The 12,239-nt window shown below is 39.8% G+C and overlaps 2 protein-coding genes and 1 long non-coding RNA gene across 3 annotated transcripts; 1 reads left to right on the forward strand and 2 right to left on the reverse strand.

Annotated features, from left to right (window-relative positions):
• Positions 1 to 417: 417 nt before the first annotated feature.
• Positions 418 to 3,560, reverse strand: LOC129740289 (uncharacterized). Its single transcript, XM_055731904.1, has 5 exons — positions 2,818 to 3,560; positions 2,536 to 2,755; positions 1,321 to 2,472; positions 814 to 1,182; positions 418 to 745 (listed from the first exon to the last, which is right to left on the reverse strand). The coding sequence occupies exons 2-5, from the start codon at positions 2,560 to 2,562 to the stop codon at positions 644 to 646; spliced, it is 1,650 nt and encodes a 549-aa protein (XP_055587879.1). The 5' UTR covers positions 2,563 to 2,755; positions 2,818 to 3,560; the 3' UTR covers positions 418 to 643.
• A 1,597-nt stretch (positions 3,561 to 5,157) lies between these two features.
• On the reverse strand, positions 5,158 to 12,230 carry LOC129740279 (zinc finger protein 239-like). Its single transcript, XM_055731893.1, has 3 exons — positions 10,925 to 12,230; positions 10,693 to 10,860; positions 5,158 to 5,963 (listed from the first exon to the last, which is right to left on the reverse strand). Exons 1-3 carry the CDS (start codon positions 12,050 to 12,052, stop codon positions 5,400 to 5,402), a joined length of 1,860 nt encoding a protein of 619 aa, XP_055587868.1. The 5' UTR covers positions 12,053 to 12,230; the 3' UTR covers positions 5,158 to 5,399.
• On the forward strand, positions 6,116 to 7,179 carry LOC129740292 (uncharacterized). The gene is made up of 2 exons (XR_008736194.1): positions 6,116 to 6,626; positions 6,695 to 7,179. It is a non-coding gene; the product is annotated as an uncharacterized LOC129740292 (long non-coding RNA).
• Positions 12,231 to 12,239: the final 9 nt, after the last annotated feature.

The raw sequence follows: 12,239 nt of genomic DNA on the forward strand, positions 1-12,239 counted from the left end.
AACTCTGATCTTAAGCTGGGCTTTATTTTCACCCCCTTGGGAAAACTGGCATTTCGCGAGAGAACCCTGCATTTGTGTAGGTTGATGTTGGTGGCATTTCCACCGTGATCCCCTTTTCGAAGGAGCAACACATCACGTTATGTTATCTTTTATCGCCCCGTGTCGGTCGTTGGTGGTGGTGATAACACAACACCACCTGAGAAATTCCCTTTTTTGGAGCACGAAGTCGAAGTGGGCGTTTTGGTTAACTGTATTGTGGCTCACCTACTAACGAAACCACCCATCTTCTAAGAAGCGATAGGGAAAATGCTAGAGGTAACTCAATTATTTAGCTATTTGAATATACTGTTTATTTGGGTGACGATTGTTCAAAGCAATACGTATTGATCAAGAAATTTCGAAGAAAATGTTGACGGATTAAAGGGATAACAACGTTTTTATTGAATTTAAGCAGAATTATGTTCTTTTTTCCAAAAACTAGTTTTAACTACATAACATTGTAATAGAGTAAGCGTAAACTATTGCACCGAAAAGCTTTCCGAAGAGCAAAATACCATAATTTAGGAACTACTTTTGCGCTGGCAATACATATTCTGTTTATATTAATACTTTCTACGATACCCGTTATGGAGTGTAAGGTCGCTTAGCTAAAGACTAAATTCCGCAATGACTTGATTGCGCTGAGCTTCTCGATTACTTCCGATTTTTCCATGCTGATACCGACACAGTGAGAGAAAGTCAATTCCTAGAATGACAAAAAATATTTTTAAATTCAAAAAAATTATAGAATTCGATTCGAAGCTGCTTCATTACCCTCAGACGCTTGCAATTCACCAGAATGAGCTCGATAGTTTCGTTGGTCAGAGCCTTCAAGTTGACCAAATATAGACGCCGAAGTCGAGGGAATTTCCGCGTCAGTACATCGATACAATCGTCGGTAATTCCGGTTTTGTTATACTCGATGTGAAGCGTCTCAATCAACGGGCAATTCCGAGTGAGAAAAGAAATTCCCTTGAACGTTACCCCGGGACAGTGCGTCAGGAAAAGCTCCCGCAGCTCTGGCAGGCCCATGGTCATCAACGATGCGTCCGACATGTCCCGGCAGCTGTATTTGAGCACCCGGAGCCCTTGGAGCGAATCGAATCGCTGCACTCCCTCGTTGAGTATTTCACGCTCTTTGAGCTGTTGATGGCAGAAAAAAATATTTAATTGAAAATAGTAATTTTTGTTGAAGAAGTTTATGTACCCTAAAAAAGAATACTGTGCCCTTGATGTTCATAAATTTGAGGAAATTTGTTCAATAATCTTGAAACCACCTACCACATAGTTCTCCAGATCCAGATGCTCGACGTTGCGCACTTGTTGCATCAACGTTTGCACCACGATGATATCGCGCATGAGTGAATCATCGTCGACGTCCTCCAGGCAGAAGCGCTTGACGTTGGGGAATGAGCAGAAGATGGCCGGCGAAACCAAGGGAAAGGTCACGGCCAAAGAAAAATCGATCACGCTGTCGATGGAGGCCGTCTCGTCCCAGGCCCGCACGTCATACAGAGACATGGTCAGCTTGCGAAGATGCCGTAGCTCCTGGAATGCTTTACAGTTGTTAATACTTTCGGTGAGCAGGTCCAATTCCTGCAGGTCAGGCAGCATCCGTGGAATCGCAGCAACGGCACGGAGCGAAAGTTCGGATCCCACCTTGAGAACCCGGAGCTGTGATTGTTGGTCAAATAAATGGATGATAGCGTCAGTGAAATCGTCATCGCCGCCAGCGCTTTTGATGTTGAACTTCGTGAGGTGAAGATCCGTTAAGGAGTTCAGAAATTGAAGAAACGGTTTCATCTCTTCAACACGCACGGTAAGCTCCCGAAGGGTGCCGGAATGTTGTTGAAGCAGGGGCTTCAGATGCCTCAGCTCTGCTTCGAAACGTTCCAGAGCAATTACTGTTAGAGGAGCTCCGCTTAAATGAGCAGCATTTAGTAAAACGAAATAGTTTGGAAGAGTAAGTTTCAGTGATTTGAGATTTTTCAGTACTCCGAGGTACAGTTCTGGATTTGAAGGTTTCGAGCCGTAAAGTTCGTCGGACTCAGTAGTTAAATGCAGCTCTTCCAAGTTTCCCAGATATGGAAACACCTTTAAAATCGATGCTGTGAGTTGCATAATCTGGAGATCTAACGATTTTAAGCTCGGTCCACATTGCTCGAAGAATTCCAAGAATTCTGCAGCCTTCGCTACTTCTTCGTCATGAATAGTCAGTTTATAATTGGATTTTGCTCGTGGTTTTTTCATGTGAACCGAAAGCTCGGCAGGAATGCTGATAAGCTGATGAGTTACAGGATGAACGGGTTTAATATGAATGGCCACATATTTTGGTATTATAACTGTTAGAATTATTTCCTTCCAGCTTAGACATACTAGGGCAGCACTCTCCAAATCCTCGACCGGCAAAAGCCGAAAAACCTGCTCCAACAACTGAAAACCATCGAAGTAAACTGTTGAAATAGGAACATTCAAAATCTTATTTGAATAGCTTACCTCGATTGGTAGATTTGCAATTTCCATTCCAAACTGCGCTGTTCTGACCTTTTGCTCGCAAAGTGTGAAAATTTCTTCAAATATTTGATCAATAATCCGAGTAAGCTAGACGGTCCTTCCAACAGACATAATTCAGGTCCATGTTGTAGCTTTTTTGTCTACTGCTAGGTCGCTAAAACCAAGCAATGTCAATGGCAGGGATGGAATCAACAGGTTGTGCCTTTTATAAAAATAAGTGTCATTAAGATGAAACAGAAATTTCAATCTTCCTTAAACGGTTACCTATTTTCTTATAAAATTTTTCCATAATTCAGACATTCCATCGCAAAATAGTAAAACTCAACATGAATATCAACTAGAGAACAGCATAATGTCTTTTGACCAACATTGCGCATGATCTATGTTTGTTGTCAAACACATCATGGAAAGTCGTCGGCCAATTTTGATAGAAACGAAGACGATAAATATTAACACAAACATGAAACACAACTAAATTCGCCTAATTTATTCTATGTAAGTCTGAGCTTTGTCAAACATCCTATAATTTGTCTTAAAACCTATGCACTGGGCTCTTCTTCTTAATAGGTGGATCTCTACGACCCTGCCATGAAGATGCTGGGGGTTACAAGAACCTCCTATCCAGGCAACTGCTATGTCTCGTCGATCAGCACATCTTTCAAGTGGACGGAATAATGAGACCAAACATTGGCAGAACTATTTATTTTCTACAACAATACTTGAAACTCTTCTTGGCAAATAAACAGCGATAGAAAAAAAAACAATACTTGAAAAGTATTTCAAATTTGATTTCTGATAAACTTTTGAGAAAGAGACTACAAGTTATGGTTAGGTCTTTACTATATTCCTGGGATAATAGTTTTTTATAAATGGAATGGTCTTCTATAGCAATGAAAAACTCCTATCCAAACAAATGCTTCATTGAATTTCATCCTGGAACACAATGCACATTGTAATCAATATTATTTCATCGTTCATACTAACAGGGAAACTACGAGTTTGGTCATTCAATTTACAGATTAGTTATAAACCAAACTTTCACAAGTTTATTTGGTAAAAATTACCGTTTGAAAAGTAAATATAATCAATTATTTGTTTTTAATTACCGAACACTTCATAAAAAACACCGAACGCTCGGTAATAAAATCGACGAATTGGACATAGTTTTACAGTTTATTTGGTAAATATTGACGTATCTCGGTAATTACAACCGAACACCAGTTGCTTTTTTAGACTGTTCACTACAACTTTCTTATAAATATGTCCAACTGTCACTTTGCACAATAACAGTCACTCAGTCACAAAAGAAATTACCGAACTGATTAATACTCCGCATGTTGAGAACTTGGTAAAAAAAATTACCGGTTTCAACGATTCCCGTGCGACACCGAAAATGTCATGCCAATTTTCCTATAATGTTTAGAATCAAACCAAAATTTTAGGGTACATACCTATATTTACTTCAAAAATCAAAAGAAAAGTTAATCGATGTAGCCTTGAGTGTAAAATTAAAAGCATTTTCGCTTGATGCTCTTCATACAAGTCTTTATAGTATAGTGTCATCCGCTACCAGTTTCTCAGTTTTTTCCATCTTCTTAACATATCCTTATCGTTCTTAACTGTCTTTTTGCTCTTCCGAAATTTCCGCTTCATTATTGCCCAGTACTGCTCCACCGGACGCAGTTCGGACAGTTTGGCGGGTTCATGTCCTTTGGACAAAATGGACAGAATTGGCCTCATACCACTTCAGGACCCTTTTAGAATAGTGGCATGATGCCAAATCTGGCCAAAATAGCGGAGCTTCGTCGTGCTGCTGCAAGAACGGCAAAAGCCACTTCTCGAGGCACTCAGATTTGTAGATCTCGCTATTTACTGTGCCCTTTTTTACGAAAGGCTCATTCCTCAGTCCGCAAGAGCAGATGGCCTGCCAAACGAGATATTTGAAAAACTTCAACCCCGGAATTTGCTTAAAATCGGCTTTCATATACGTTTCGTCGTCCATCATACAGCAGCCATATTTTGTTAGCATCTTCTCTTAGAGCTTCCGTGTCCGAGTTTTAGCCGGCGATTGTTACCGCTCATCGCGGTTTGGGAAGTTTTGTACCTTGTATTTATGTAGTCCAGCTATCTTTTTTGCATTCTAGACGTAGCTCTGCGACATGCCGATCTTTTTAGCCAAATCACGGATTGAGACGTTGTGATTTGCTTTAATCATCCGCTTCACCTCCGTCTTTTTGTTCTCCGGTCCCGGTTTTCTTTCAGAACCTTTGCCGTGGTCCAACGACAACTGCTCCTGGAACCGCTTCAGCTCTCTAGAGACGGTTGAAAGGTGTTTGGCAAGAATTTGTTCTTTCAACTCGCGTTGGTTCACCTCCATTTTCGTTGAATCGAAAAACACGATATCGAGTTTGACAGCATGTAAACAATACACATCAATGAGAAAGTGTGCAAAATTAGATTGATTTTTACCCAATGGTAAAAAAGTTATGCCATGTGTCGCAATAATTTCGTGTTCTCCCTTTATTTTAACTCTGGTCCGGTGTTTGAAGAACAAAAATTAAACTAAAAAAAAAAGAACAAATAAAATATTTAAGAATTATTGAAAAAATACAACGACCTGCGCACAGATAATGCCGATTTTTTTTTAATAACATTAGTCCGGATTTTCTCTCTATTTCAAATTCAATGATCTCCCAAAGCCGCGGGATTCAAATCCTCCCAATTATTTTAATACATTTATTGCTATTATATTCAGAATAGAATAATTTATGTCGTCATACAATCTAAACACTTTACACTCTATATCACATATCATTTTTTGGATAAGTTGAATCTTTGGCAAACATCTAATACTGATTGAAATCGAACATATCTGAGGTTACTGATGAAATGACGTCGTCAAACTCTTCCAACGGCAGCAATCCGATGTCGGCTCCCGGTAGACTTTCCTTTTCACCCCTCTTAACATCCTCCTTCTTCTCCTCTCGCTGGTGAACCGTTCGCAAATGCTTCCGAAGGCTGGCCTTCAGTTTGAACTGTTTCGGACATTGATCACAGGAAAGAACCGTTGACATTATCTCGCGGTTTTCCTGTTTGACGTGGCTCATCAGATGCGTTTTTAGGGAGCTTTTTTGCGTGAACCGTCGGTTACACTCGTTGCAAACGTACGGTTTCTCCTTCATGTGACTGTTCAGATGATTCTTAAGATTCGACAGAGTGGCATACGTTCGCGGGCACTGATCGCAAGCGTGCGGCCGTTGCTCGGAATGCATCGAAAGGCGATGAACCTTTAGCGTTTGCGACTGTGCGAATTGTTTATCGCACTGATCACACGAATATGGCTTCTGCTTGCTGTGAGTACGGAGATGCACGTGTAGGTTGCTAATGTTGCTGAACGCTTTAAGACAGACCTATATGAAAATTAAAGAAATTAAACTTATTGCAATTTTAATGCAACGTTTTTTGACGGAGTTAAAAACATTTGAATATTAATCTCGACGCTCAAAGTTGTGATATACCTGATATAGGTACTTAAAAAAAGTTGAATTATCGTTAGGGCATCCGCAGCAATCGCGAGTATAGTGAAAATGCTCACGCGTTTGATCACTTTTAAACCGCACCGGGGGTTAGTATGTGGGTGAGCAAAATAGGGCCGTTGCCGTCGGGACCGACAAAATCACCAAATTTGCTCACTAGAAAGGGGCGAGAGCAAACATGCACTGAAAAAAATCTACCATTTAAGGCTAAGTTCAACAAACGATGTTTATTAAAATTTTGTAATTTTGGTAAACAATTTGTTGATTAATTAAGCAATTGTGGCTTTTCTTTTGATTCGTTCGAACGTGCGGACGGAATTTTGTTCGCGGGGGGATCGGAAATGTGTCGAAAATTATATAGAGCCATTTTGGAAGTATTCTGTGCTGGGTCGAAAGAGGTGAAAATTTAGGCCCTCGGAATCGGTGGCCCAGGGTTTGTTCTTCGCAGCCGAGTGGGTCGTCGGAATTAGCATAATTTTGAACAGTGCAGAACTTGCAATTGACCAGCATCGAGTAACAACAACGTAAGCAATGCAGGTAAGTGAAAAAACTGTTTATTTAGCGAAAATTTATTTTTTTAAAAATTTTTTCTACCCTCCGTACAGGTTGGAAAAGTATAGGCAGCAGATAGAAAAAAAAAACTTCACTGTCTGACCGGGGCCATGAGCAGCATCTTTAGCAGATAAGTTTGAACCGGGGCAATGACGCATACAATCCTCCTTCTCGCTGCGCTGCACCAGGGAAAACGGTTCCGACTCACTGAAGCCAAAGTCTTGGACCAGCGGCGGAAAACCTCCTGTTTGATCGTGGAACTCCACAGCAGCTGGCATATTTCGCGCAAGTTCCGCTGAATTTCGGATGATTCCGGCTGACACTGCACAGAATTCACTTAAGTTCTAGCTGCATCCGCAACCTGACCCGGTTGCTGGTCGCTCGAAACTGCGTGGCCCTGTTGCTGCTGTATGGCATCTTCAACCAGCATGTCGACTTTGGCGTCACATAACGGATAGCAGTTAACCCGTCGAATAACCTCCAACAATCGCTATGCATAATAATAATTAATAATTAATAAAAATGATAATAACCGAAATTGAAGCGAAAAAACTATCGACTCCGAAAATTTATTCGATCAGTAAATTTAATTTAATATTTTCTGTTAAAGTTTTCTCAGTGCAATGCACAATTTAAAAATAATATGCTTCCACCCGGTGCGCGAAAGAGTGTGTATACCAAAATCGGTCCGCTGAAATGAGCAAAATCGGGCCGCGTATACTCTCGTATTGGTACGTTTGCTCTAAATAAGTTTAGAGTTCGACGACACGGTAGCGATCATTCATTGAATGTTGGATTTCGTGCTATGTTTTGCAGTCGGAGTTATCCGTATAAAGTTTAACGTGGTTTAACTGAAAAGCGGTTAGCGTGTAGAAAACCGACAGATTTTATACTGATTTGACTGATCGCACAAGTTTCGCAGTTATGAGTGCGCAGTCCAATTTTTTGCGATGCGAATGGTACACGCAGAAAAAGAATGGGGTATAGTTTCAACAAAACGTTTTGTTATTTTATTTTGTATTTTAAAAGCAGATTTTTGAATAGCTTGCATAAAAATTTTGAATATAGATAATCGAAAATTTTTGTTGTTTTTACACACTCATTTTTTATTACATGCATTCAAAATTTGGTTTAATTTGATACCAATATTGGGTTTATTCGATGAACATGTAACTAAAAAACGATAACTCGAAAAAAGAAAAAAATTAATGACAAGTTTTCAGCATCGTCCGAACAACAACAGTCACAGTAGGTCACCGTCACAGTAACACTGCTGCCCGTACAGTGCTATAAGGCCGGAATAGGATGGACGTAAGCCCGGGTCATCAGTGCCTCGTTCTAATGAAAAAATTAGACACGGTGCAGGTGCCACCCATCCGGAAGACGGTAGGGACCCAAAAAGGAACATCAAGATCCGGTAGGACATCATTCCGGCCAAGACGAAGCTTGCCATCGTGCCTACTCCAGTGATGCAACACTTATAAAGCAGTCGGAGATGATCGACTATTGCAGTATCCGAAAGCAGAAAGTGATTAAAAGAGCGAGTCGGGCCTTTTATCCTGCATCAAGAAAAAAACGGAGGCAGTCCCCAATGCCGGCCGAAATTCCGGAATGGTAATTGATTTAATTTTCATTCGTGTTGATTAAAGAAATATGCGAATAAAGAAAATAATTCATAAATGTTTTTTTTATGATTGTATTAATAGATCCGAAAATTCTTCAAACCAACCTATTTTTGAATTTAAAATAAAAACAAAATATTTTCAGCACTAAGTTCTATCATTTTAAACCCCTTTATGATTTATTTTTCCAAAAATAAAATTTTTGTAGTTCTCAACTCAATTCTGTTTTATTGTTTTAACAGAAATTTCGATTCATTTTTAAAAAAGGTGTATTTTTGTTTCAATCAAACGATAAGTTTAAATCGAATCGATATTTTTTGTCAGTGTTATCAAGAATATATTTGTGCATTTTCCCAACCAAAATTTTTATTATTTTTGGCCGAAGTCTTATTATTTTTAAAATAAATTTTTCTGCGTGTACCTATAATAGATCATTATCCGTACACAACTCCTTTTTTTAACTTCTCATATACGATTTGTTACATTTTAACGACAACATAATTGAATTCGACCAGCATATAAAGTATCAAAGACGCATTTATCGCATCAAAAATCTTCGTCATGCCAAATTCGTTAATTCTCAGGCTATGGAAAAATGTGTTTTCAATCATGTAGATTGTTTTTTGTTTTGTCTGGGATTTTAACGCTCGTAATTAATTCAATCTCCATGAATACTAAGAATAATAATATTTCATTCCGATGACTTCATGTTTTGTCCTCTCTTGCAAAATAATGATTTGAAGATTGATTCAAGAATTTACTTCTTAACTTTTCAATGAAATTAGTGAGTAAGAGTGAATTTTTTAACTGTGTTTACTGCTCCGGCTAGCCTACCGCACGGAAGGCTACCGTCGCTCGATTAGAAATTTTCCCAGTAACCGCAATACTAGAATTTTCCTTTTTTGAGCCATTTTTCTTTAACCTCAATATTTCCAAAACTTTACTCAATTTATATAATTAAAATAAAAACACTTAATTTAACGATCTTTTGCTGTTCTGATATGTAAAATTTTAACTCACAAACTCATCCATTATTTAAATTAAAAATATTCCAACAGATCCGCCGCCAGTAATCGCAAGATAGAGAAGAATAACCTGACCAGCTAGCAAATCGCCGCATGCGAAATTGAAAAACTCACGGCTCTGGAAATTTACTCGGTCCGTTTTAATTTTTTATCAAGGTTTTCTGCAAAAGTTTTCTCAGTGCAATGCTAAATTTAAAAATAATCAATGCTTCCGCCCGGTGCGCGAAAGAGTGTGTATCCCAAAACCGGTCCGCTGAAATGAGCAAAACCAGGCCGCGTATATAATTCAATAAGTTTTTAATCACAATCCAGCAAACGGGTGACAAGGAATTGGAAACACCGTAAGGGAAACTCAACGCTTTACAACCACTACCGGTTGAAAGCGGTGTCCTATAGATATGATGACGAGGCCAAGCGAAGCAAACATCCTGCTCGGAAGTTCTTGCTGCATCCGTCATCGGACCCGATTGCTGGTGTTCGAAGCTGCTTGGCCTTGCTGCTGCTGTATGGCATGTTCAACCAGGATGTAGACTTTGACGTCACGATACGGATAGCAGCTATCCCGTCAAATAACTGCCAACACCCCCAGGCCCTTTTAAGACCAACATTCATCGAAATTTCAGCAAAAAACTGACGCCTCCGAAAATTTACTTGGTACGTATTAATTTAAGATTTAGATTTTCCTCAAAAGTTTTCTCAGTGCAATGCTAAATTTAAAAATAATTATGCTACCGCCCGGTGCACGAAAGAGTGTGTATCCCAAAACCGGTCCGGTGAAATGAGCAAAACCGGGCCGCGTATACTCACTTATTGGTGCGTTTGCTCTTAGAGACCATTTACACCTCTTGTGAAAATGAACGTGAAAAATCTTATTCCATCAATAACAACGCGACTAAACTAAATTTCGTAACATAGTGAAATCGATGGGGAATGGTTGAAAGATGAAAATCTTTTTTTTTTGTACGGGATTTTCATCCTCTGGGATTATTCAAATTATTTCTAGAACTGTTTTCATTCCGATTCCTCCGATGGTGACGAATCTAATTGGTAGTCCGAATTGGCAGCGGGTGTGTAATGACAGAAATCAAACGCCCACGCATCGCAAAAGTATAGGGTGTTGAATGGAGTGAATCTCACGCTAAAGCCGAATTGTGCCAGGGAGCCGCCAAAGCAAGCAGAAGGTAGAACCCGTGATGCTGAGAGGGTGCATGTAAGTCGCTTATTTCAAAATTTGAGGGTGGGAATGAAAAAGGGTACACAAATTGAGGCACCCCTATAATAAATGTTGCACAATCTATGTTTGTGAAATACTTTTAATTTTTGTGTAGCGTCGATCGCATCTAACATTATTTAAAATTTTAATTTTGAAAGATGAAATATAGACAGAACAATTAAAGAATTTACCTGACACACGTAAGGTTTTTCGTTCCTGTGCACACGCTCGTGTAACTTTTTCGAAATGAGTTGAACAAATGATTTGCTGCAAAAACTGCAATTATATGGCCTCTCTTTGGTGTGAGTCCTCTGGTGCACTCTAAAGTTTCCCGAGCTTGTGTATTCTGCTCCACAAACCTAAAACAGAAGTTTGATGATTCAAATTTTGTAAATTCATAATCGAAAAAACAACCTCGCATACCTTACACACAAATGGTTTCACGTTGGCATGTAATCGTTTGTGGGTGTTTAAGCTCGAGGCTTGTGTGAAACTTTTGAAACAAATATCGCAAGCGAAAGGTTTTTCACCGGTGTGTATTCGCATGTGCACTTTGAGATAAACCGCTTTGAGAAAGACCTTATGGCAAATTTCACAAACATGCTGAACTTGCTGAGACGTTTTTTGAGGGGTTTTGCGTTTTCCACCTTTGCTTTCGCTGGTGTTTTTAGGTGGTTCTTGACCAGTAGTATCTGCAATTGCTACGCTTTTGGTCACAACGTCCTCTGTTGTTACCGCAGTTGGTTTGTCAGGCTGGTCCAGCCTTGATGTATCCGGCTGTATGAAAAGTGCTTCTGTCGATCTCATCGTATTGCAATCATCTGAAGGTCTGGGTTCTTGTCCCTCGCTCTTGGAATTATCTAGTAAATCTGAAGAACTTCCACTTTCCGAAGAACTACTGCAAGTTGAACTGGTGTCTTCCGAGTCGTCACTGCAACACTCGCTCGAATCGCTACTATCATTTTTATTTCCTTGATCATCATCTTCGTCATCTTCTGTACTGCAATCTAGTGAACTATCATCATCCGAACTTCCTCGGCTCTCTTTTCCAGCAGTTCGGTAAACGGCAGCTGCGCCAGTTATATTGAACTGAAAACTGTTCCCCGTAATGATTGAGGCCTCTGTAGAGGATTCTTCCTCTCGTAATGTCGACGACAAAACTAGCTGAGATCCCTCTTGCTGATGTTTGTCTGGCTTAGTAGAACCCAACATTCTTGGACCTGATATAACCAACTGTGTTGAAGAGGTCACCGTAGCCGTCGTTGTTCTGGTAGTTGTGCTACTGCCGCTCGATAGCGAGGGGAAAAACGATGGCCGTTCCTCCCCACCAAGCATCGGCATTAGAGGAAGTCCACCGTTAGCTTTCCGTTTTCGGCGCATCGTTTTGTTGTACTTCTGGATGCATCGCGGACAAACTGGATCAACCCGCCCATTGATAGGGACAACTTTAAGCTGGAAAACAGTTTCCAAAAGCCAAACCTGGCTTTCATCGCAATCGATAAAGTCCATGTTCCTATGCAGCAGCTGGCATAGCTTGCAAAAGTGAACCATTTTGTCGAAGGATACTTAAAGTTTTCTTTGAAATAAACTTTCTAGAATGGACGCTTCCGGGTATAATTTTCTCAACCTTTCGAATAAAAATCGCTAAAGAATAAAGCGATAGTTCATTTTTATCTGCTTCCTCTGTCTGTTGAACACCTAATTGCCAGCCATAAACACATTTTTCTTTCCATAGCTG

This window comes from Uranotaenia lowii, chromosome 1, assembly GCF_029784155.1.
Source record: "Uranotaenia lowii strain MFRU-FL chromosome 1, ASM2978415v1, whole genome shotgun sequence".
Taxonomy (NCBI): domain Eukaryota; kingdom Metazoa; phylum Arthropoda; class Insecta; order Diptera; family Culicidae; genus Uranotaenia; species Uranotaenia lowii.

Bases quoted from the DNA above. Each gene is read 5' to 3' on its own strand.
- LOC129740289 (XM_055731904.1), bottom strand. From the start codon at position 2,562: ATGGAAATTGCAAATCTACCAATCGAG. The intron at 2,473-2,535 runs GTAAGCTATTCA...GATGGTTTTCAG, and splicing joins TTGCAAATCTACCAATCGAG to TTGTTGGAGCAGGTTTTTCG. The intron at 1,183-1,320 runs GTAGGTGGTTTC...TGCCATCAACAG, and splicing joins TGGATCTGGAGAACTATGTG to CTCAAAGAGCGTGAAATACT.
- LOC129740279 (XM_055731893.1), bottom strand. From the start codon at position 12,052: ATGGTTCACTTTTGCAAGCTATGCCAGCTGCTGCATAGGAACATGGAC. The intron at 10,861-10,924 runs GTATGCGAGGTT...CTTCTGTTTTAG, and splicing joins TGAAACCATTTGTGTGTAAG to GTTTGTGGAGCAGAATACAC. The intron at 5,964-10,692 runs GTAAATTCTTTA...ATTTTCATATAG, and splicing joins AAAAACCTTACGTGTGTCAG to GTCTGTCTTAAAGCGTTCAG.